Genomic DNA, 25,746 nt, shown 5'->3' with positions numbered 1-25,746 from the left:
TGTAGACTGTATGTAGTCAGCATGAATATGTGAATCTCTAACTGAATAAGGAAGAATAAAATAGATCTGAAAAATATCATTGTGGGAGTGAAAAGACTTTTTTCCTGTTCTTGGTTCTAGGGGAAAGCTAGTTTGAACAACCAAGTCTTAAGTTTCTTTTAAATGTAGTGTGGCATGGTTCCAGACGCAGGTCTGGAGGGAGCGAGTTCCAAAGTGAAGGGCCCGCTGTCGACAGTGCACGTTTCCTTAGAGCGGATTTCGCCGGTTGTGTGATTAGTCTGTTCTGATAAGCGCTTCTGGTAGGTTTTACGGATGTGTGTAGTTGAATTTGAAATGTTAAGTTGAGAGGCGCGATGTTGTATAAGGCCTTATGTATCATCGTTAGAGACTTGAATTGGATCCTGTATTTAATTGGAAGCCAGTGGAGGTAGTGGAGGATTGGGGTGATATGATCTCTTTTTCTTGGCATTTGAGAGAATTCTTGCTGAGGCGTTCAGGACCATCTGAAGTGGTTTGGTGGTGCATGCTGGTAGGCCTAGGAGGAGAGAGTTACAGTAGTCTAATTTTGGGAGTATGATGGCTTGTAAAACCATGCGGAAGTCCCTGTATAGGAGGAGTGGTTTAAGTTTCTTTAATGTTTGAAGTTTAAAGAAACATTCTTTTGTTGTGTTGTTGACGAATTTGTTGAGATTGAGTCTGCTGTCTATGATGACTCCCAGGTCTTTAACTTGTTGCGTGATGAAGTGCCCGGTGGTGTCCGGATGTTGATTAGTGTTAGAATGTGAAGGGGGGGTATAGTTTTCCGGTGCTATAATGAGGATTTCGGTTTTGTTTTTGTTTAGGACCAAGTTGAGGCTGGTGAGTAGATTGTTGATAGCAGACAGACATTTATTCCAGTATGATATGGCTTTGTGTAGGGAGTCTTCTATAGGGATGAGGATTTGAATATCATCCGCGTATAGGTAATGTCTTAGCTTGAGGTTAGTGAGTAGTTGACATAGCGGGAGCAGATAAATATTGAAAAGAGTCGGAGAGAGGGATGATCCTTGCGGTACCCCCCCTCTTGGATTCGATGGTGTGGGACTCTTTGTTATTTATCTTGACCTTGTATGATCTGTTCTCCAAAAACGATTTGAACCAGTTAAAAGCTGCATTTGAAATGCCGATGTCTATTAATCGTTGCAGGAGGCACGTGTGGTTTACGGTATCAAACGCTGATGAGAGATCCAGGAGAGCGAGGAGGCAAGGTTGGCCCTTTTCAAGGTTGAAGATGATAGTGTCTGATAAAGATGTTAGTAACGATTCGGTATTCATAGTCTTACGAAAGCCAAATTGGTTTGAGGTGAGGATATTATTTTCGTCAAGAAATTCTGTAAGTTGTTTGTTGATAACTTTCTCCATAACTTTGGCTATCATATCATTTACATGTCGAGTCGCTTTTCCCCTTTTCCGCTTTTTTCGCTTTTTGTTGCTTCGGGAGGAGGGTAGAGAGGACTGGGCTGCCCCGGAGACCGGCACCCATGGACGCGGCCAGGGCAGGTGAGCGAGGGCTGGGGAAAGTTTGCCGCCTACCCTTACCCCTGCCTGTAACGCAGGGGTAAGGGTAGGCGGTAAGTTAGCAGGTTAAACGCTCGGCAAAACTGCAGGTTCAAAAAGCGATAGTCGGGACGCGCGTTACTGTATGGGAGGGAATAGCTAATCCGATCGTTTACATCTCATATACATGCCGCGGGCGGAAGGGGTTTCCCGTTGATTTAAAGAGGCGGTAAGAATGGGTTAAAGGGGATAGTGAATCGCGGGTTGGACTAACGTGGCCAAATTGTGAGTAGAAAGCTGGTTAGAAGCAGGATAACCGCGGCTGCACTTTACTGTATTGACCTGTTATTGAGGTCGATATTCAAAAGCCCTTTAGCCGGATAACTGAAAAGTTATGTCTTAATGACAAAACGGCAGTATTCATTGTAGCTGCATAAATCAGAGGCTAACTTTAAGATAGCCGGGTATATTATTCAGTGGTGCTGCCGTGCTGCTGAATATCCTGGTTAAGTTAGCCAGATAGGTGTATCCGCCTAGCCGCTCCATGGCGGAATATTGGCCCCATTTTTTCAACTTTGTTCATTATTGTGTCTCAAGAAACTTGGAATTGTTTAATTTATACTTTTTTTCGTGCGTATCATAGACCGATCTCCATTAAACAAGGGTAACGTGGCAAGAACTGGTAATTCTGATTATTATTATACTTGGGGCTCACAAACTTTTTCTCAGCACTATATACATACTTTCCTGCTCAATTTCTTCAGGCAGAGAGCTGTTTTCAGTTTTGCTTAATCTTCCTTTAAGGAAGTTCGCTTTATCATATTTGTCCAGGCCCAATGTCATCCTGATGTCTTTTGAGAAGTTCTTCACTACTAGGAGTTGTTCCACTAAGTGATGGTCACAGGCACTGTAAAGCTTCAACGCTTCTATAAACAGCAGGTCCAGTGTTACCTGTGGATCATTAGTGTCTTTAGGACTCAGGCTAAATCCATAGCCCAAGGAGTTAAAAAGAGTGGATTCAGTGCCAGAAAAAAACAGGAATGGTATCGGGGAATGCCCCTGAATTCGTCCTCGCTGGACCTCCATGTTATGGATGACATCTTGTCAATCTTCATAATTCAGAGGGCGTGAAGTCTGCCACGTGTTCATGGTGAACTTGATTTATTCGATTAATCCAGGGTTCATGCTCTACATTTCAAGGCAATTTATTATCCATGAGTGTGGGATCCTGTCAAAAGCTTTTTTATTTTTTTATAGTTCCTTCATGCTAAACTGAGGTTTCAACGTTTCTTATAGCTGGCCATGATGGTTTTATTCAGCATCAGCTGGTCTTTGGATCAATGTTCTCCTCTTGTGTCGCCTTTCTGTTCTGTTACCCTGATAAATAAATAAAATATTAACATCTACATAACTGTATATGCTATCTTCATCTATCACAGTGAAAAGCTTACAGATTTTAGGTAGGAACATTATTGCCTGCTGTTTCTGCTTCCTTGCAACACTGTGGGACTGTGCTTGGGCCGTGCAACCAGGCCCAGATTCCTTTGGTGCAAGCAGGCCCTTGGTTACACGTCAAGCTGAGGAAGGCGGTGTTTCCAGTTGGTGGCTGGAAGGATAATGCAGCTTTCTTGTCTCGTCTCACAGACATACCTCCGACCAGGCCGGCAGGGATACTTTTGAGCCAGTCCTTGGTTGTAAACTTCCATCCCCAAGCATTCTGGGATTTGTGCTCCTTCTCTGACAATGTAAAAACACAGGACTACGAATCCCAGTATGCAATAGGGTTCAGGGCTGAATGTGTGACCTCAATCGCCTGGAGCTAGCGGAGAGGTATGTAACCCGGTGAGGGCTGAGCGTGCAGGCAGGAGCATACGGGAGAGCAGGGGGTTGAACTTATGACATCATGTGATGTTGCTAGCTGACATCAGGCATTGTTGTTCAGCCCTGCCTCGCCCACACCCTGTCATACCTCTTGTGAATGTGTACAGCCAACTTTTATGTGGGCATTAATCTTAGTGCTATTAATGGGTGGCGTACATCATGTCTCATAAAGTTTAATTATAGGGCTGTCCCTTCTTTTCGCATTCGCCAGTCATCTTTAAGCACTGACTCAGTTCAGCAGGAGGTTAACAGGTGGCAGTTTTATGGAATTTTTTTTTTCTTGTTTACTTGGCAGGCTGGCTTATTAACACTAACGCAGGCCAACAGCGAAAGCTTTTAAGAAGAAGATTTTATAAAAGAAAGAGGCAGATCTCTTAATTCACCAGTGGATCGCATCAGAGGAAGGGAAAAGTATTTGCTCTTTTTTTTTTTTTTTATACATGTCATCTTTTTAGCAAATCTGACTGAATGCTCCGCTGACGATGGCAGCGTGTGATCAGATCTAGGCTGACTAGAGTGAATGTTTATACTCTTTAATCATTTTGCCTATATGGTAAATGGAGTTTGGTTTTTCCTCTCCTCTTTCTACCCATTTCTGGGTGTTGAGGGATAAGGAAGTCACAGCCCAACCTCAGGACTTGTAACGTTTTCTCTTTCCAGGCCGTTGTCATTCCCTTCTGCAGCCTGCCTTCCCAGGTAGCCCTCTATATAGGGATTGGACAGGCCTAGCCTTGCTTAGCTTTTGAGATCTAACAAGTTCAGGATTTGCCAGGCCGGTGGTGCTGGAGCAGGAGGAACAAGAGGGGGGCTCAATGGGAGTACAGGCGGGGGAAGGGGTCTTATACCAGTCAGACCTTGCACCCTATCCTCACTGCAGGAGGACTCCCTTGTTACAAAGTCGCATGTTCAATTGCCTCCACGCGCTTCAGGGCTATCACCCTCAAAAAATCGGGCTTAGGCTATTGAAACGATTGAATTTCATCCTATGGCTCTTAAAAAAAAGAAATGTAATCGTGCCATCACCTGTCAATCAGAGTGGAAGGACTGAACGGACCAGCTGGGCCCACAAGGGGAACAGAGTTCAGGAGGCCCACCCAATAAATACGGGGTTTGGAGGTACTGTTTGCATTAATGAAGACCTGCAATATTCCCCAAAGTCCATCCAGGAAGGTCTCCTCCCTGTCCAGTCCTGACTTCAGCACATGGATCTGAAACAATGGATATAGCATAGCCCTGCATGCACCGCTATCCCAGGACCAACCGGGCCGGGCAGACCTGAGCAAGTCTGACAAAGGGGAGGGCATAACAGTCCCCTGTCCCAGTCCAAGACCCGCAGAAACAGACTGCTGAAGCCGCTGAGCCTCTATCCAGCGAGTCTGCAATTTCAATGGTTATAAGAAGGAAATGTTCACATTTACAAAGACGACACTGTCACAGGCCAGAGAGTAAATGATGTTGGTGGCAAACCTTAATGGGATGAAAGGTGAACTCTTCAAAGAGACACGAGTTTAGAGTTACGTATTCTCTCCCCCCCCCAGCCCCCCAAGGCAACGTACACTCAATCGATTGTGTTTCTGATTAAAATATGTTTAGACTAGCCGTTAAGTCCGTAAACACGGGCTAGATTAAAAAAAAAAAAATTTTCGGTTCGTTTTCGGAAACGGCACTCTTCTACACTTCTTCTCCCTCACTCCCCCTTCCCGTCGCTCATTCACCTCGGTCATTCATCCTCCTCCCCCTCGGTCACTCACTGCCCTTCCTCCACTCACCTCCTTTCCCTCCCCTGCCCCCACTCAAACTCCCTTCCCTCAGTCTTACTCGCCCTTTCTCCCACTGCCTCCCTCCCCGCTCACTGAAACCCCCTTCCCTCACTCTCACTCTCACCTCCCCCTCCCTCCTCAGTCACTCCCCATCCCTCGCTCTCATCCCCTCCCGTCCCCTCTCAGTCACTACGCTATGTGACTCACTCTTCCCTGTCCCAACTCCCTCCCCCTTCCCCCAGCAGTGGAGGGACGGGCTCCGGCTGTTGGTGGTCGGATCTCTGTGCCTTGCGGCGTCAACCCATCACGTCGGTGAGAGATCTGTCTTCCGCGCATGTGTGGCCCGTTGGTCGGGGCTCCCTTATAGGTATGATATTGGAATTTAAAACCGAACTCATAGCTCTTCTTCCCATACATAGCAAGATCCTCTGTTGGTTGAGTCCTAAAATAGAGAGATTGAAAAGAAGAGAAAAATGTTTCAGCTGTTGGCTGGGGAGTTGTTATGTCATGCAGGAAGAGGGTAGAAGAAGAGGAGGCGTTTGAGATCTGCAGGTGAGCAACCTTGGTTCCAGGTACTCCTACGTACATGTATTTGGAAGGACAACCCCACATTCTGGCTACAAAAGGGGAAGGTTCTTATGTTTTCTTGGTTCCCTGTAAAAATTCTTTGCCACCCAGAGAAGCTTTAGCTGAAGTCCCTCATTCTCACCTCATTTATCTCAAATGCACTTCAAAATAGCTTTTCAAGGTTGGCTACCCTGGGAGTCAGTAGGAGGTGAGGATGCAGTCACAGAGTAAGAAATACTTTGATGCTACAGGTAGAAGGGTATTTGGCTGATACCTGAATGTTTGGATTATCCATGCAAGATATTTTTGAGGAAAGAAAATGTAGAGAGGTAATTTGTAGTGTGAAGGTATTGGGGGGGGTGGGGAGAGAGGAGAGGAGAAGGAGGAATAGGCCTAAAGGTCTCTAGATATTGTATAGTTCCTCATATATTGTACCTGTGTGGGTATGTAAGTGCCTACGAGTGTCATTTGAGGGACCCGGGTTGGCTGTGCCTGATTTGCTCCATAAACTCGGCCTGAGCCCTTTATGCCCTGCCTGGTTCATCCTGTTTTCCTCTTAGTCACAACAAATCTTCTGAACTATGCAGACCTGGTTCACTGACTCAACGGATCAGGCTGTTGTTATTTATTTGTGGTATTTAGAGGGGGGGGGGGGCCGTCTATGTCTCATATTAGATCACACCATTCAGGATCTCCCTACTCTTAGTAGTACAGCCCGCTCTACATCCCGCCTGGCTCCTATTCTGAGGTGGCGCACTCAAGCCTGACCTCTAACTGTGCCAGACTGATTGTAATGCCAGAAATAATCAGGACCCAAGTACAAAAAGCTTTGTGTATGCATAACTGTCTGAGGATAGATAGGCACTTATAGATATAGAAGACAAAAAGAGAGATGTGCACAAAACAAGTCAATCACCTAAGTAAGAAATGACAGTGATTGTTTGTTCAGTAATTGGACTCCGTAATTAGTTTAGTACATAAGCTTAAGCCTCTTATCGGGGATACAGTTTAAGAATCTGTCTCCCCCAGGACGGCAGGATTTACGGTGCTGGAGCTCAGATCTGCTCTGCTAGTGTTCTTGCATCTGTTGGCGATAGTCGGGCGGGGAGCGCAGTGTTATACTGTGCAATACACAGACATGCACAGTCCCAGGTCTCTCTGTTTCAAGTAATCCTGAGCCATAAATCATAGTTCTTGCTTGCAGTGTTCCACTTTTTAGGGAGGGAGTGGAGGCGCTAACCTGTCCTTTACCTGTGCACTGAAAAGTCTGCTGTCCCTAGCCTAATACACTAACCTTCATGCCAAGAATGACCACATCCTTCCATTACATTCGCCCTGCCCCTTGTTGTTTGCCACTGTAGGCATCGATGGCACCACCCTTACATACCCACCAATGAGTCTAATGTTGCTGCGATACTGAAAATTAACAGCTGACCCATGTTAATTCAGTGGCAGGGAGGGATGTATGTCTTAATGTGCCTGAAGGGATGTGTGTGGGAAGACTGAGTTTGCAAGGAGAGGTGAACTACAAATCCCTGCATGCAATGGGGGTAGAACCAGGACTGGGTCAACCTGTGGTGGGGAAAACCTGTGAGCGGGTTGGAAATGCTAGTGAGAGCAAATTTCTCTGACATTACCTGGCACATGAAAGCACTGCTATTCGATTCCTTTACTTGGCTGCCCTTGACGTCAGAGTGTAGAAATGGCATCGGCGTGTTGGTCTGGATGGATAGCAGCGGTCACTGGCCCTTTTAATGTCTTTGCCAGCTGTCAGCATCCAGTGCGGCAATATGACTGGCTGCTGCAGCTACTTTTCCAGTAGAGCGGGCGTCACATCACAGATCTTCAGAAAATGAACCTTTATTATACAATAGCAGCACTGACACAATTTAAGCTGCGTTTGCTGGGTGCCGATCGCTTGGTTTGCGTTCTCTTGCTAGCTTGGGTTAACATCATGGTGAAGCATGTCCTGTTATGTCTAGGCTCTTCATACAATCCTTTAAATTCAGCATCAGACTTGGAAAACTTGTTCTGGATTCCTGGGGGGACAGAATGGAATTTGGCCGCTGCCTCTCCGGGCCAATTATAATTGCATTATTTCTTCATTTTCGTGGTGGTATGGGAGCTTCTTCCAGTCTTTGGCGGAAGACCTTGGGTCAGTTCTTGCTTCCTGATGCTTTCTGGTACCTCTGGTTCTGATTTAAAATGGAAGAAGCAAAATCCTGGAAATCTCAGCGCGTTTTAAAAGAGAACAGAATTGGGGCACCGCTGCCTCGCCTCCAGTTGCTTCTCTCTGGGCCCTTTATCCCAGAAAAATCGTCGCACTGCAGTCCCCCCCCCCCCAGGGAACAGCAGTGGTAGGAGTTAAGCAGTAACCTAGTAATGACGGCAGAAGAGGACCCGACGGTCCATCCACTCTGTTCAGCAAGTGTCCTATGGTAGGATCTGCCGCGCCGTGCAGGTTACCCCCCCATGTTTCTTTTAAGGGTAGCAACTGGCACTACGTGCAGATTTCCCCAAACCTTTTTTGATTACATTACTGCTAGCAACACTTTTACTGGGGGATGAGCCTTCTTGAAAATTCAGACAGGGCTGACGTGCTTTGCTTATGCACTTGGCCTTAGAAGCAGTCCTGTGCTTTTTCCCTTCTGTCTGCGCATCAGTACCTCAGAGGGTAAAAGTCAGGGCTTGCGACGGTTGTCGTCCGAGTCCAGTTCCTCTTCCACTGGCCCCCACCATCAGAGCGGAGAGTGATGTTGCGGTTGCATCAAGGCTTATTGCTTAAGGGTAGTAATCCCATGCCTTCTGTTAAGGGTGGTAACTGCTGCCCCGTGCGGGTTACCCCCCATGCTTATCAGTACCACGGATCGTAAAAGTCGAGGTCTTCGTGGGTTGTCTACATTTAATTCCCTTATTCCCCCCTGCAAGGGTTCCTGCTGCACCCTCTCTCGGCTCAGATCCCCCCTCCCATGGTGACACTCGGCAGCGGCGCTGCACTCCGGCCATTTCTTCTGGGTTCATTGCTGCTGTAGGGGCCCACGCAACCCGGCCGTGCCCGCCTTCTCTGGCCTGTCGCTTTTCTGCCGCAGTGGCCGCTCTTGCATCCACGGCACATGGCGTTCAAGTTCAGCCACTGTCCCTCGGATGCAGCTCTGCCTGTCGCCGATTCTGTGCAGCTGTTTTCTGAGCCCTGTGATATGTGCTCCACGATTGCAGGAAACACCGTGTTCAGAGAACAAGTCTAACCCCCTACAAAATGACATTCATAATATTGCTCAGTCGCTGCACGCCAAAGTCCTGGCTTTTGATTTAGCGCTGCCCAAGGGACTTTATAATTCACATCCTTAAACGTTCATTAGCTTCCTCCTGCTTGGCCACTTTGTTGATTTCCTTTTCGTAAAGCATATTTGCCTTCTCTTTGGCTTTTGAAAGGTAAAGCAGTGGTTAACCTTCTTTACCTGGCAAGTACGTGGCTGCACAAACAAGGTTTGGGTGGAGACCAGGAGTTTGAGGTTACTATGAACAGGATGACAACAGCTCTTATCCCAGATGTCACAGGAGTCGCTGTAATACGGGTGTAAATAGTTACCACAAAGTTACAGAGTCATTTTGTTTGGTTGGAGTTTTTTTTACAGAAGGTTTAATCCGACTAGTTTGGCCAGGGTCTGAATAATTTGATGTCCCCAGTCGGGTCAGGTGGCAGGGCATTAACACCCCTGTGCTGTTCAGGTTCTGAATCTCATCCCAAAGACCAAAATGGGGCCATCCTCGGCTCAGACATTGTGTACCATCCTAGCCAAAAAAGGAGGTGAGAAACTGGGCCGCCCCAGGGCTACAGGTCAGTAAGGCATTCCCCAGAGCTGCAGGAAGAGCAGTTCGGTGTTTCGGCACACAGGCTTTCTCAGAGATACTAATAAAGAGAGCACAATCACTTCTCAGCCCCAGCGGTGGGATCTGCACCAGGAGCTGAGGACGCTCCCTTCTTGGCCTTTTGGCTGCTTCTGAAACTCTGCAGAATATGAGGAACGGGAGGGGGGAGTAGGGACTGACGCATGCAATCTGCACCCACTGGGAAGAGCCAAAAGAAACTGTTTGGATTTATTTATTTATTTATTTAGGATTTTTATATACCGACCTTCTTAATACAAGTATCAAATCAGGTCGGTTTCCAAAGAACAAAAACTGTCGCGGTTAAGGCGTTACAATAAACAGAGTTTCTGAACATAGGAACATCAATGAAACCTCCCACAAAAATGAATGTAGCCAGTTGCTTCAGGGAGAATTTAATTCATTTCATTTACTGATATTTATCAGTCGCTTTCCAGATTAAAAAAAAAAACAAAAAAAACCACTCAAAGCGATGTCCACCAAAGTCAATGACTAAAGAGCTGTAGGGTTTGAATCTCTTGGGTCACTCGGTTCTTGAGGTGGGGGCTCGCTCTCTGACCACGGTGGCCACAAGTGCCAGGTCTGTTAGGTAGCTCTAAATCTGCGCAGGCTCTCTCAGCAGCTGCGCTCCCAAACCGGCCCTGACCTTACTGACAAGGGCGCGGTACTTAATGAGCAGGGCTGCATTCAGGCCCAGGCAATACTGTGCGCTCAGGCTAAGCGAGCAGGTTAACCCGCAAGCTGGACGAGCGTCCGTAACCCCTGATGCAACAAGGGGATCGGCGCGTCCAAAACCCGTGTCCATACCAGCGCGTAGCTGATAGCGCTCATCACATGTAAATGCCCTGTTGATGAGGCTCTCAGCTATTACCCCCGTACGTAATAAAAAAAGTGCGCCCGATGTGCACATTTTTACCCTCAAAAATTAATGCCAGCCCCAGAGCTGTCGTGAAGTCTGGAGGAGCCCCAAAAGTTTACAGAAAAGCAGAAAATACTAGAGATGTGAATCGTGTGATCGATCGTCTTAACGATCGATTTCGGCTCGGGGGGGGGGGGGGGGGGGAGGGAATCGGATCGTCGCGGTTTTGTTTTTGTAAATATCGTGTAAATCGTAAATCGGGGGAGGGTGGGAAAACCGGCACACTAAAACATCCCTAAAACCCACCCGACCCTTTAAAATAAATCCCCCACCCTCCCGAACCCCCCCAAAATGCCTTAAATTACCTGGGGTCCAGAGGAAGGGTCCCGGTGTGATCTTTTACTCTCGGACCTCCGGTGCTTGTAGAAATGGTGCCGGCGCTACCTTTGCCCTGTCAGGAGGCCCCCCCCAAGCTGGCCAAAAGTCCCTGGGGGTCCAGCGGGGGTCCGGGAGTGATCTCCTACGCTCCTGCCGTCGGGGGACAAAAAACAAAATGGCGCCGCGCTACCTTTGACCTGTCATATGACAGGTCAAAGGTAGTGCCGCGCCATTTCTATCAACGCACCCGTGGCCCGAGAGTGGAACATCACACCGGGACCCTTCCTCTGGACCCCAGGTAATTGAAGGCATTTTGGGGGGGGTTCGGGAGGGTGGGGGATTTATTTTAAAGGGTCGGGGTGGGTTTTAGGGTGTTTTAGTGTGCCGGTTTTTCCGCCCTCCCCCTTCCCCTTCCCCCGATTTCCGATTTTTGACGATAATCGGGGGAATTCCTATTGTATCGCGCTCTAACGATTTTTGACGATTTTAAAATATATCAGACAATATTTTAAATCGTCAAAAAACGATTCACATCCCTAGAAATACTGCTTTCCTGTGGTTTGTCTGACTTAATACCGTGGCGATATTAAGTCTGAGGGACCACAGAAAGCAGCAACGTGGGGAAAAAAAAAAAGTCTTTGCTGGCGGTCAGGTTAGGAAAACGGTGGCTCAGTTTACGGGGCATCCGTGTTTCCTAACCCACACGCAGCCACTCCCGGGCGCCCGATGTCATGGACGCGCTAGGCGCGCACAATTTATCCCTAGCGCGTCCATTTTACAATAGGCGGCTCATTTTCTTATTGCATCCAGTGCCCAGGAGAGGTGATTGTGCATGCGTTAGAAAAAAAAAAGAACGTGCGTGCAGTTTGGCCGCACATTTTTAGTGCGTCGGTGTTGCGTATGCCTGAATGAGTTGTTAAGAGTTCTCTGTTTCTGTGAAGAGCAGTTGAAGTGTGTGATACGAGAATTCGACAGGGACCTCCTGAGGTAGCGCTATGGCCGGCCTGCGCTTGCTCTAATAGGAGGATACCAACGTGAGGCTGATTCCCTGTCTCCTTCAGCTGAAGATGCCCCCCTTTCCCCCTCACCAGTGGGGGGACCAGGGTTGAAAGTTTATCCATTGTAGTCTCTACCATGTAGTGGGAGGGGGACACCATGGAATTCGCATTTCTCAGGAAACGGCGTAGACTGCGCAAGGATGTTTGGAATGAACCTCCCCAGGGCGGGCAAGATTCCCTCGCTGGTATCACGGGGGCTTTTCCTCTGTTTTTCGTGCTCTTGGTCCCCCAAGGGGAGGCTTTTCTCCTTTCAGGGATTGCAAAATGTTTCCGAATCGGAGCAGAAGGATTTCTTTGGCTGTTTTATAAGTTAGGCGTCGTATTCGAACGCTAGGCCCCTGTCCTCTGAACTTGCAAAGATGGCCTACGGGTCTTCAGATTTTTTATCTGGTGGAGCAGGCTCGACCATCTCTAAAGATAATCCTTAAGAAATTAAGAGACAAAAGTCTGCTGTGGTTTTCGAGTCTATTCTAAGTGGAAGCAGGGCCTTATCTCTGCCCCTAATGGGTAAGCAGTTATCTAATTATTCTGCAACAATCAATTCTATATCTAGTAATGTTCTTTTAGGTGAGATGTAGTATAAAGATTTCGTCCCTTTTGAGTTTTCCCAGCTGGAGCCTTTTTAGGCAGTATGACCGCGTATGAGCTTTGCATAAAAGGTCAATCTGCGGTTGGGACGTTGGGTCCTAGTTTCGGGTCCTGCTCACTGGTTCAGTGTTTTTGGGCTATTTAGCAAGTTTTAGGCTTTGATCTTCCCAGGAATGTTGTTAGAGTTGTTTGTGGAGTTTTCTCTCTCCTCCTTTCTGGAAATAAGTATAATAAACTCTGGCTGCAAAAATGGTTTGTTTTTTTTTAATCTTGCAAAAAAGATCTATTTTACATTATTGGAGAGATCCCATCCATTAAGTTTTACCTATTGGGAGAATGCCCTGCATCATCTTGTTGTTATGCAGAAAACCGATGTCAAACAGAGTCCCTGCAAGAAGGAGCACAAGTTTTTATTAACTTGGATTCCGTATTTGGACGTTTTGCCCCATGGAGCAAGGAGTCAGCTTTTAAATGACTTTTGAAGTGCCGTTTGTGGTTACTAGATTTTGGCACTATTGGTTAATCTTTTTGGATATGAAGATGAGTGGCTTGTTTGCTACTTGCGTAAAGTTTAGAAGGGGTGGGCGGGACTGGGGTAGGGATTTATTGCTACTGGTATAATTACACCGGTTGAATCTGGCAATAGACATGTTATGTAAGAACTAACACGACTGCGTATTTCTTAAATCAATAAAACAGATTAAACATAAACATCCCCGGGAGCTAGGGAGTGAGATGGGGGTATCACCAGTTCCCATGCTGGCTGCTTACTCCTGCACACGCTCCTTCTCTGCTTCTGAGTAGAATCTTCCAGTCACTGCCCAATTAATACTGGGTTCTACCACTAGGCATCTCTATTCAGGGAAGCATTGGGACACACCATTTTAAGCAGGGGTTACAAAAATTAAAAAAATGATATTTTGTCATCGTAATCTAACTTTGTCACGTTATATAAAAAATGAAGAAACTTTTGGCAGATAAGGTCACCAGTCTGCCTTTTTGTGCTTGCCTGCTGCGTTGTAAGTTAGAGCGCCTGCTAGCCAATCAGAGAGCGTGTCTGGTGGGCAATGCCCGGCCTCTCTTATGACTGTGGATATCCTTTCTCTTTCTATTCCTTTCCTTCTCTCTGTTCTCCTCTTTTCATAATTTCTCTCCATCTCTTTCCTTCCATCTTTCTTCTTTCCCTCTTCTCCTCCTATTCTGTTTTGGAGTCCCTTGTCCTCTTTCTTTTTTTTTCTCTCCTCACCACTTTCTTTCCCCTTTGCCTTCGTCCATCCCCTTTCTCTCTCTCCCTTACTTATTGCTTCCCGTTTTGCCCCTCTCCCTCTCGTTCCCTGCCTCACCTGACCTCTTCTCATCTCCTCTTTCCCCTCCCTTCCTACGTCTCTCTCTCTCTCCCCCCTCTCCTTTTCTCTCCCACTCCCCCAGAAGTGCTGATGTTTGAGACAGAGGACCTGGTGCTGAGGAAGAACGAGAAGCACTTCATCCTGTGCCTGCTGGAGCTGGCCCGCCGGGCATCCCGCTTCGGGGTGAGCGCCCCCGTCCTCATCCAGATGGAAGAGGAGATTGAGGAGGAGATGCGGGAGGAGATGGACCTGCCGCCCCCGGAGACCCCGATCCCCAAGCCCCCCAGGCCCCAGCGGAAGCTCTGTGACTTCAAAAACCTGGACCAGATGGTGAGTCCTGTGGCGCTGTGAGTTACAAATGCAGTTTGGGGTTTGTTCACTGGGCGGCAGGAGTGAGCGTCCGGCTGTGTTTATGCAGAGGGGCCCGTAAGAGAAAAGGAAGCAATGTTGCATGGGTGGAAACCAGCGTCAGGCAGTAAGGCCAGCCACTTCCCCCAAGCCCAGGTCTGTAACCCATGTGTGCTGTTCAAAATAACAGAAGGCCCACCACGCTCCATTCAGTCGCGAGACATTACCAGCTGCCCGCAGTCCTAGGATCACCGAGAGCTGCAGGCTGAGTTGCGCCACTCCCTCCCCTCCTGTTTGTCCCCACATGCTGCCTGCTGGCACGGGAGGGGAAGGAGTGAAGGTGGACACATCAGAGCAGGAAAGAACCGCTCTGCTCCCGTTTCAGCCCCTCCCCTCCTGCTTCTCTCACATGCTGCCTGCACCATCTGCTCCACTTCTGTAAGGACAGAGGGCAAGAGCCTGCAGCAGACACCAGAGCAAAGAAAACATCTGCTCTGCTTCCTTTTCCAGCCCTCCCCTCCTGCTTCCTGCAGGCTGCTTGAAGGGGAGGGGCTGAAACCCTAAACAGTAAAGGTTTTCCAGTGTATTTCTGGAGTCTCCTGGTGAAAACCGGCGAGGTTTCCAGGTATGGGGATCAGATGGCGCCTTCAAAATGTTCACACCAGTGGTAAACTGCCTAAAGTTCCCTTTGGCGAAATCCAGGCCTGGCTGTCAGGGGAGGGGACTGTGCTTTAGTTTGTTGTCCATGGCTGGAATAACGCAGCCCTTTAATATTCTGGTATCAAACACTGAGGGGCCGATGCAATAAAGTGCGCTCATCCTAGCGCACAGGTTTATGCGTGGCTGGACGTGCGTTTCTGATGTGCTAGACTAGCACCCATTGCCTTAAGGAGATGAGCGCGTCCAAAATGTGCATCCAAACAAACCCGTAGCCGATAGCGCTCATCACATGTAAAATCCATGCAGATGAAGCTATCAGCTATTACTCCCGATGCATAAAATTGCTGGGTGCCCAACCTGCACTTTTTAATTCAGCAAAACTAACTCCAGCTCCGGAGCTGGTGTTAAGTCAATCTGCGAGCCAAGGACTCATTATAAATTTTAAAAATACTGTCCTCCGTGGTTCCTCCTACTCAGTATCGTTGCGATACTTAAATCTACTGTTTGTGGTGTTTAGTAATAAAGGTTTGATTTAAAAAAAAAAATTCTGGATGCACAATACACAGGCTCCAGGCCGGTTTTGCCCCGTGCTATTGTGCATGTATACAGTGCGTGTATATTGGGCGAAATCGACCTGAAGTGGGATAAACCAGACGCTCGTACTGAGCGCCTCTTACAATTGTGGGTGCACAGCTTCGTCTCCTGGGTGCCCGATGCATTTGAACGCTAGGGACGCACAATTCTTCCCTAGTGCGTCCTTTTTAACGCAGCAGCTCGTTAAAGTGTTGCATCAAGCGCCCATGAGAGGTGACTCTGCCCATTAGGAAAATGGACTCTCAATGCGAGTGCCCATTTTAATGTGCGTCTTATTGCATCGGCCCCTGAGAGCAGAGAGTCTGGAATGAGCTTTTAATGCCTGAGTGGAAAGAATTTTTTTCTAAGGGACGGAGAGGGAACGCATCCTTGTCCTGTATTGCTCTCTTCCCGTCTACTGCTCCCTCCGCCTCTGCCATACTCTCACTACCTACTACTTCTATAGCACTACTCCACGCCTGCAGAACCCTTCAACGCACACGCGAGAGCGTCCCTTCTCGTAGAGCTTGCAGTCTAAACAAGACAAATGTAGCAAGTATGGAAATGTAAGTGTGCGCGCACGCTCGCAACCCAGTCCACCTATAACACTATCCCTCCATTTCCAGCTTTATTTATTCATTTGATGTAGATTCCACCTTTCAGACACTTCAGACTATCACATTTAAAACCAAAGCATCAATCTAATCAAGCAGAAATACATGAAACCTCCCCCCTTTATAACCCACTGATCAAGGTGTCAGCAATAGGGGTGACTGCTGGGCTCCAGGTCAGGATGTGGCAGGGTCCCGTGGCTTGGAAAATGGGAAGCTTTAACTTCTGCTGGGAGAGGAGCAGCGAAGGGCGCTGATGTGATTTTTGCCTCCTTTCGCATCCCGCAGAAGATTTTAAAAGTGTACTAAAAAAAGGTAGAGTGCCAGATTTCCATGTGTGACCTCTGGTTACCCCCACTCTGACTCCCCTCCCCCATCAGATGCATGCACACCACACTCTTAGGCTTATAAGAGCTCCTCAGGCATTTAGAAATAAACTTGAGTTACGTGGGAAAATCTTAGCATTCGTTTAGTAATTTGCATACTGAAGGTATATAATTTACTTACAGGCCCCGCTCTCCCGGGGCGCGCACAGGCCAGTGTCCTGTGCGAGCGATAAGGTAAAATAAAATATTTAAATTAGGGCCCGTGGTAAAAGGAGGCACTAGGGACACTAGCGCGTCCCTAGCGCCTCGTTTTTGACAGGAGCGGCGGCTGTCAGCGGGTTTGACAGCCGACGCTCAATTTTGCCGGTGTCAGTTCTCGAGCCCACTGACAGCCACAGGTTCAGAAACCGGACGCCGGCAAAATTGAGCGTCCGGTTTTCAACCCGCGAGCCGCAGGCCGATTTTAAATTTTTTACTTTTTTATTTTTAACTTTTTTTTAACTTTTGGGACCTCCGACTTAATATCGCCATGAAATTAAATCGGAGGGTGCACAGAAAAGCAGTTGGCTGCACATTTTACTTACTGAATCGCATTGGAATAACTAATAGGGCCATCAACATGCATTTGCATGTTGCGGGCGCTATTAGTCTCAGGGGGGATGGACGCGCGTTTTCGACGCGCTATTACCCCTTACTGAATAAAGGGTAAAGCTAGCGCATCAAAAACGTGCGTCCAAATGCGGGTTAACAGTGCGCTCCACCGGAGCTCCGCCGGAGCGCACTGTACTGTATCGGCCTGTTAGTCAGTACATGTATGGATTTCAAACACAAATAGGCCAATGCAGTACCGTGCTCTGGCTGCAGCGCACGGCTCAATCTGCGATTGTACACGCGTTTTGGACGCGCATCCATAACCCCCGATACAGCACATCCAATCGCACGCATACGTAACAGCACTCATCACATGCAAACGCACGTTGATGAGGCTATTATCTATCTCCCCAACTTGCACATTTTAACTCGCCAAAATTAACACCTGTCCCAAGCAGGCGTTAATTTTGGAGGAGCCCAAAAAGTGTACAGAAAAGCAGAAAATATTGCTTTTCTGTACTTTCTCCGATGTAATATTGTGGCGATATTAAAGTTGGAGGAAAAAATTAGAAATGTCACCAAAAAAAAAAAAAAAAAGTGTGCTGATGTTCAGGTTAGGGAGACGGATGCTCTAAAATTGAGCGCCCATTTTCCCTAAGTGGCTGACAGCCACCTCTCCCGGGCGCCCACTGCCAAGGAGGTGCTAGGGGCGCGCAATTTCCCCTAGCGTCTCCTTTTTACCGCGGCAGCCAATTTGCATTGGGCACCCTGGAGAGGTGAATCGGCGCGCGTTAAGGGAGCAATATTGCATCGGCCTGAAACCATCTCTATATATTGCCTTTCTCCTCTTTAAGAACAGAAATGCATTTCCAGTTTGCATTTGGGGTTTGTTCATGTCAAATAGAAGTCACCTTTGTCATTATCCGATTTTACCATTTGAGGTAAGTGTCATGGAACTCAATAACATTTAAGTAACTAGAAATGGACAGAGCATTCTTCCATCCTTCGGGTATTCCCAGGCTTGCACGTCTCACCCACAGCTTCCAGCGTTTCGGCCCTCCTTCCGCATGTGGCACTGTGTCCTCTGACCTTTGACCCTTTCTCTCTCTGCAGGTGCAGTACCTGGTTAGCCGCTGCTCATGTCCTGTGCAGTTTTCCATGGTTAAGGTCTCGGAGGGGAAGTACCGAGTAGGAGATTCCAGCACTTTAATATTTGTCAGGGTAAGTCGAACCTTCCCACTGCCTACCCCCAACTCTACTGCAGACCCCTTCTCACTATGGGACCCCCCCAAACCCACTGCAGAGCCCCTGCAAATCTGTTTCCAGTGTGGGCCTCAGCGCTACTGCCGACCACGGTCCTGCTCACCAGACTTTTAGGTCCTGACTTCATTTTCAGTGATTGCGGCGCACGACGAGGACAACTTTGAAAAACCATTTGTTTGTGTAAATGGCTATTTACTTGGCTAAAGGGGCTATTTAAATATTGTCTGTCCTAAAAGTGGGTAAAAGAATGCTCCAATTTCCAAAACACGGGTACGTTTTTCTCTCATTCAGTAGAGTTGTTACCAGGGACCAGGTTAAGGCAGAGACTGCAGCAATGCACGTAATTTTGTATTTTCAAAACTGCACCCGGTTTTAGTCAGTAAAAGTGACTATGGAAAAGGGAGGTGCGAACTTCTGCAGGGGCTTTTTCCTTTGGCAAATTTTCAAAGTGAAGATGTGCACATAGGGTCACTCTGAAAACTGGTGCCATGGATATAAAAGTGCCCATGGCCTTTCAGCCGCGTTCAGGGCGGTTAAGGCTGCCCTCATCACTGGTCACATGGGAAAGCCAAGGATTTCAACAGTCACAGGCTGTGGGCCCTGACAGATCCCTCTGCTTGATCTTCCTCAACCACATCTGAATTGCATTTTTTAAAATATTAATTTATCGGTTGAGAGCATGTACATTGCATATTATCCAAGAAGGTGATGTACAGTAGATTAAAAAAAAAAAAAAGAGGAACTACAGCAGCCATCCAAGATTTATTTTGACTTGGTCCTTAACATATAACAGTTCTCCGCTCGGTTTGATGCACACACTAAATAATGACTTCTGGAAGATATACACAGCTGCACTAAATCCTTTGGAATAATTTCCTTGGCACCTCTCCAAAGACAAAATAAAAGAGAGACATAAAGTGAGAAGCTCAAAGCAGACCTGGACTTACAAGCAGCTCAGTAAGGCCTGAGCCTAGAGCTGTAGCAGGCAATTTGGTGTCTATGGCCAAGTGGAACAACTGCGCCCTCCCCCATTACACAACACATGACACCTGGAGTTGGGAGACTCTGTTAAACGTTTGTGCTGCAATGCCCACGGCCAGTGCAAGGGGATTAGAGGCCCTAGGAAAACCTTACAGCCTTGCAAACCCCCCCCCCCCAATCACACCTTTATTTATAATAATATATTTTACATGAAAAAGGACATTCAAAGCACAGTCTTCTGAGATACAAATATCACTTACAATATGCATATTATATTTACATGCACTGCTGAGGTGCCAACCAGAAAACCTTGCAAAAAAGCAAGAGACGCTTGGAACCTATATGGTATTAGGTCTACTGTAATGCGTCTTGGGCATGGGCATGACCCTCAGAGAGCCACTCAAACAGGAACAGCCCTACCTATGAAAGTTAATACTACAACTATTACACCAGGCCTGAAATAGTAATAAACCCCCTATTAGGAAAACAGAACAATCCAAGCTGCTATAGATCCCTACATAGAAACTACACACTAACAGAATAACTCACATGCAAAACACAAATAGACCCACAAATACAGAATAAAGAGACCATACAGTATAAATAGAAATGTAAACCACAACAAGTCAAATTCTATATGTACTGCAACACTGTAAAAGACAGAAACATTACCATTCCTCATAAAACAAAATTAGTAAAACATACCAATAAAAGAATAATCCAAAATAATAAATGAATAGAATGACGTTCAATAATAAAAAACGCATATAAAATCTTCCAAAGATCAATAAATTATTTCAAAACAGACACATCAAATAACACCCAACAATTAAAATCAGGATTTTTAAAAATTCCCCGTTACCCATACCTTGGAACTTTTGATTTCCAGATGCCCTGATATTGTCATGGATTAGCAGGCAGAGAATAACTGGGGTAGTTGTGCACACACATGCTCCCTCTCATACCTACACATGCTGTCTGTCACTCCCCCACATATATACACATATGCTCTCTCTCCCTCTCCCACACACATGCACACATGTTTCTCTCTCACTTTCCCCACACACAACTACACATGCTCTCTCACTCTCCCACATCCATGATCGCTCTCACTTTCCCATACACATGCTCTCTCTCTCTCTCTCTCCCCCCCACAAATGCTCTCTATGTCTCCCACATACATGCTCTCTTACTCTCCCATACACAAGCACACATGTTCTCTCACTCTCTCACACACATGCTTTCTCACTCTCATGCACACATGTCTCTCTCATTTTCCCACACACAAGCACACATGCTCACTCTCACTCTCCCACACACATTATCTCTCACTCACTTCCTCCTTGGCGCAGCAGGCAGCAGCAATCTCCTTCTTCAGCCCCCATGGCCAAGGGAACGACTTCCAGCCAAGGGGCCGAGCCAATTCTAGCATTGGACAGCTTTTGGCAGGGGCGCTCCTCCTCCTCCGAAGCAATGTAGCCTCACCAAAATTGCGGAGTAAGTAAATGAAAGTTGGCGGCGGAGTAGTAAATGAAAAAGCAGTGCAGGCCCCACCAGCATTGCCAGCAGGCCTGTGCTGCTTTTCCACTTCCTAGGGCCGCACCCACCATGCCGTCAATTTTGATGGGCCACGCTGCTTTTTTCTTGTCGAGGACCCGCCGGCAGGCGGCCATACTGCTTTCGTTGGCACATGGTGCCTTTTTGGTAGTGGTGCCTACGGCTGTGGCCATATTATCCATAGGCCCGATACAGCTCTGCCCGAGCCAAGGATGGCACAGTTCTGGGGGCAGCTAAGTTTCCGCCAACCCTGTCTCTGCCTTTGGCCTCTGATGCCTTTGCTCCTGGATCTCAGGGCTTTGGCGTGGAGGGTTCAAATCCTGCTTCTCCCATGGATGCCCCTTGTGACCTTGGGCAAGTCACTTCTCCTCCATTGCCTCAAATGCAAACTTATAGGCAAATTTGCTAAGCTGTGATAAGAGTATAACACAGTGTTTTATCGTATGTTTTTCCCCACAAAAATCCACCCCTATTGAATTTAGCTGCTTTGTATGCATTTGTGTGCAAAAAAATTAACTAATGTATGCAAATCAGCTAATACATAGGCAATCTAATACAAATAAAATAATGCAGCCGGCCTCATACGCAGCCAGCTAACATGCATCCTGATGTCCCAAAAACAACACGCATCCCCTCCAATTTGGAAAGGTGAACAATTCAATCCATATCCAGCTGTGATATCAGCACAAGGCAGTGAATCCAGGGACTGACTCTTCCAGTGTCCACAGGGCCCATAGTTTCACCGCTCCCCTCTGGGCTTCAGTGTGGGAGGCACGGCCTGTGCTCACAGCTTTCACCTGAAAACCGCCACTATAGCCAGAGCCCTGGTGTTCACGGGGGCAGTGGGAATGAAGGTCAACCGGGGGCTAAAGGGATCGGATCACATGTGTTACTGGTCCAAAGACACACCGAGGATTCGAATGTAAATCACAGGAACTACTCCTACAGCCCACTGAGCCTTTCCCAAGCATGAGTTATTCCTTAACCACTACAACTCTGTTTCTGGTAGTGCAGCGAGTGGGTTTTGACATTAAACGGACGGATACAAAATGAGCTGATTTTGGCAGGAACAACTACCAGATTTGAATTGGTGGACGTGATATGTCTCTGACTGTCCCATTGCAGATCCTGAGGAAGCACGTGATGGTGCGAGTGGGAGGTGGCTGGGACACCCTGGAGCACTACCTGGACAAGCATGACCCGTGTCGCTGCACCTCGCTCTGTAAGTGTACGCTGCGTGCTCGGCACTCCTGCCTTCCCTGTCTCCATCATGTGCACAGCACCCAGAGGGGAGAGGAGTGGGGATAACTTCTTAACCCAGGGCAGGCATTGATCGACACAGGGCATTTTGGGGGCAAATAGTCCATAACTGGGGTCAAGAAGGGATTAGATCATGCATAGGCTATTTAACAAAGTAGTCAAGGATGTTACCAGGGGTACAAGGCACCCCTAAATCATGATCAAGGATATGAGACCGAAGGGGCAACTCTATACATCTACACTTTCTGTAGATAACCAATACTGGCCGCAGTCAGAGACAGGATATGGGGTTAGAAGGACTTTTGGAGTCACCGTGCTACCAGTTATTTTATTTTTCTCTTTTTAAGTTGCAAGGAATCACTGCTTAGCACTCCTATTCCCCCTTCAGTTATCACGGGCACTCGGCAAGGAGGGGTGGAGCAGGCCTTGCTGCCCCTGAGGCTAACAAGAAAATGCCACTGTGTCGTGATGTGACAGAGACAACAGCCTATGAAGGAACAGGTCCCCAAAAGTACCAAGGCCTGATCCTTACAGCAGATCTCTGTTATAAGGAGACTTTATAGAACATTTGTAATATCTTGTGTTAGTGGACATGCAAATCAGTCTGTAGGGACATTTCTCACATTAAAATTAGCTGAAATTTAGCACAAAAAAATGTAACTACACCTCTACAAGGTGAGTTAACTTTCTAGTGGTCTGTGTTAACAATCGTGCGCTGTTATATCGTGCATTCATAGGTAATGAGCGGAATTGCATAATTATTTTATTTTATTTATTTATTTGCTTTTTTATACCGACATTCAATTCAAAATATCACACCGGTTTACATTGAAACAAATTGTCAACAAATATTATTGAAGACCTGATACAGTATAACAGTTGAAAAATTATGCTGTTTATCCCCTATGTTGCATAGATTCTGCGCTGTTTGCAATCGTTAAATAAAGAAGCGACGATGCGTGTAATCAGCGTAGCGTGCGTTGACGCCGTGGTGAACATCAGCCTGGTTTTACTGCATTTGCCTGTATGGAATTTCTCAGCGGCCTGAGATGTCGCTGTAATCTAAGTGATTGGCCACTAGAGGACGTCAGTGCCACACAGACTCATTCTTATTATTGGTTTTAGAAAAACAAATTGAAGACCCCTCCCCCCAAAGAGCTGATGCCGATATAATAGGGCGTACCCTGCAGTTTCGCCCGCAGTTGCGCGCACATTTTTTGAGCGCAAACCTTACTCCCGATGCAGCAAGGAGTTTTGCGCACAAAAATGTGTGCATCCAACAGTCAGGCCGATACAGTACAGTGCGCTCTGGCAGAGTGCACTGTTAACCCGCATTTGGACGCGTGTTTTCGACCCACTAGCTTTACCCCTTATTCAGTAAGGGGTAATAGCGCGTCAAAAACGCGTGTCCAACCCCCCCGAAACTAATAGCGCCCGCAACATGCAAATGCATGTAGATGGCCCTATTAGTTATTCCCGCATGATACAGAAAGCAAAATGTGCAGCCAAGCCGCACATTTTACTTTCAGAAATTAGCACCTACCCCAAAGGTAGGCGCTAATTTCTTCGGGCACTGGGAAAGTGCACAGAAAAGCAGTAAAAACTGCTTTTCTGTACACCCTCCGACTTAATATCATGGCGATATTAAGTCGGAGGTCCCAAAAGTAAAAAATAGTTAAAAATAAAAAAAATTTTAAAATCAGCTCGCGAGTTGAAAACCGGGTGCTCAATTTTGCCGGCGTCCGGTTTCCAAACCCGTGGCTGTCAGCGGGTCCGAGAACCGCTGCTGGCAAAATTGAGCATCGGCTGTCAAACCCGCTGACAGCCGCCGCTCCTGTCAAATAGGAGGCGCTAGGGACGCGCTAGTGTCCCTAGCGCCTCCTTTTACCACGGGCCCTAATTAGCATATTTTTATTTACTGGATCGCGCGCACAGAACACCGGCCTGGGCGCTCGCCCGCTCTCCCGCGTTTCTTTCTGTATCGGCCCATGTGTGCATGCTGCTCAGCGGAGGTGATGAAGGCCAAACCCATATCAGAATTCAGGAAAACCTGGGATAAGCGCAGTGAGGGGAAAGCCAGAGAATGAACTGGAGCCCATGGCACTGCAACAAGAAGCAAATAGGGCAGACTAAAGGCACCTTTCGGACTTTTTCTGCCATTGCAGCCTAACAGGCCGATGAAATACCGTGCACTGGCTGCGGCGAGTGGCTGAACATGCGATTGGACGGGCATTTTGGACGCGATCAAAACGGGGGTCAGCGTGTCCAATCAAGCACGGAGCTAATAGCACTCATCACCTGTAAATCCATGTTCATGAGGCTATTAGCTATTTCCCCTCATTGCAAAAAAAAAAAAAGGTGTGCCTGACGTGCACATTTCTATCCTCATAGATTAACGCCTGACCCGGAGCAGGTGTTAATTCTCAAGGAGCACAAAAAGATTACAGAAAAGCAGAAAATACTGCTTTTTTTTAGTTCCTCCGACTTTAATACCACGGCGATATTAAGTCGGTGGAACCGAAAAAGGATATCCCTAAAAAAAAAAAAAAAGAGTGCTGGCAGTGAGTTTAGGAAAAGGGATGCTCAATTAATGAGTGTCCCTTTTACTAAGGGGTGGCTGTGCGCAGGTTGGGAAAAGGGATGCTCGTAACATTTCATACAGTGAAGGCAGCTTGCAGATCTATCCCATGCATATTCATTGTGGAGATCCTGAAATCCACATCTGTTTGTGGCTCGAGGACCGTTGGCCACCCCTGATCTAAACAGTCCCCCTCCCCTCCCAGAATGCTGTTTTAAAGCTTTCGGAGTGAGCTTCCTTTATTTTGCATTTGCTTTCTGTGAGAGTGGCTGTCCAGTTCATTTTCTGGTTGGCTCCAACCCTCCCTTCAAAAGTCCCAGGATGTGCAGGGAGTTTGCATTGTAAGAGAAATGTCCCCGAGACAAGAGCATAGTGCAGCTCAGGTAATCCCTGCCATGCATCCAACACTCCCAGGAACCGAACAACCCTGCTGTTTGCTTGTTCCCAGAACAGTTTCATGCATAGTGTCGTCGGCCCCTGCCTCTCACGGGAGTCTCTGGCATTTCCAGCCCTTGCCTCTCATTAGAGTCGCCAGCATTTTCAAATTAAGAGAATCTTTTTAGCGCCTTTGAAGTCGCCAGCAAAATCAGCAGCTCTCAAGCAAACTTTCAGGCCGATTCAGTACGGTGCGCTCAGGCTGAGCGCACCGTTACCCCTGTCTAGACGCGCGTTTTCCACGCGCTATTATTACCCCTTATACAGTAAGGGGCAATAGCGCGAGGAAAATGCATGTCCAACCCCCCAAAACTAATAGCGCCCGCAACATGAAAATGCATGTTGATTAGCCTATTAGTCCCGCGCAATACAGAAAGTAAAATGTGCAGCCAAGTCGCACATTTTACTTTCAGAAATTAATGCCTGTCCAAAGTCAGGAGTTAATTTCTGCCGGCACCGGGAATGTGTACAGAAAAGCAGAAAAAACTGCTTTTCTGTACACCCTCTGACTTAATATCATAGCGATATTAAGTCGGAGGCCCCAAAAATAAAAAAAAATTAAAATTCTAAAAAAAATAAAAAATAAAAAAATCTGCCCGCGGGTTGGAAGACGGACGCTCATTTTTGCCGGCATCCGTTTTCCGAACCCGTGGCTGTCAGCGGGTTCGACAACTGACACCGGTAAAATTAAGCGTCGGCCGT

At 47.2% G+C, this 25,746-nt stretch overlaps 1 protein-coding gene across 2 annotated transcripts in view; it reads left to right on the top strand.

Moving 5' to 3' along the window:
* GAS2L2 (growth arrest specific 2 like 2) overlaps positions 1-25,746 on the top strand; it is a 47,901-nt gene that overhangs the window by 10,571 nt on the left and 11,584 nt on the right. The window contains exons 2-4 of one of the 2 annotated variants that reach the window (XM_029612928.1): positions 13,944-14,191; positions 18,084-18,191; positions 21,897-21,993. In XM_029612928.1, coding sequence (XP_029468788.1) covers positions 13,944-14,191; positions 18,084-18,191; positions 21,897-21,993 — 453 coding nt within the window. Of the gene's footprint in view, positions 1-13,129; positions 14,192-18,083; positions 18,192-21,896; positions 21,994-25,746 lie in introns of those variants that run through there. The other variant, XM_029612927.1, reaches the window with a different exon arrangement.

Source organism: Rhinatrema bivittatum, chromosome 8, assembly GCF_901001135.1.
Source record: "Rhinatrema bivittatum chromosome 8, aRhiBiv1.1, whole genome shotgun sequence".
NCBI classification, from domain to species: Eukaryota; Metazoa; Chordata; class Amphibia; order Gymnophiona; family Rhinatrematidae; genus Rhinatrema; species Rhinatrema bivittatum.
The sequence above is the reverse complement of the archived record's forward strand: the minus strand, read 5'-3'. Positions and strand labels throughout refer to the sequence as shown.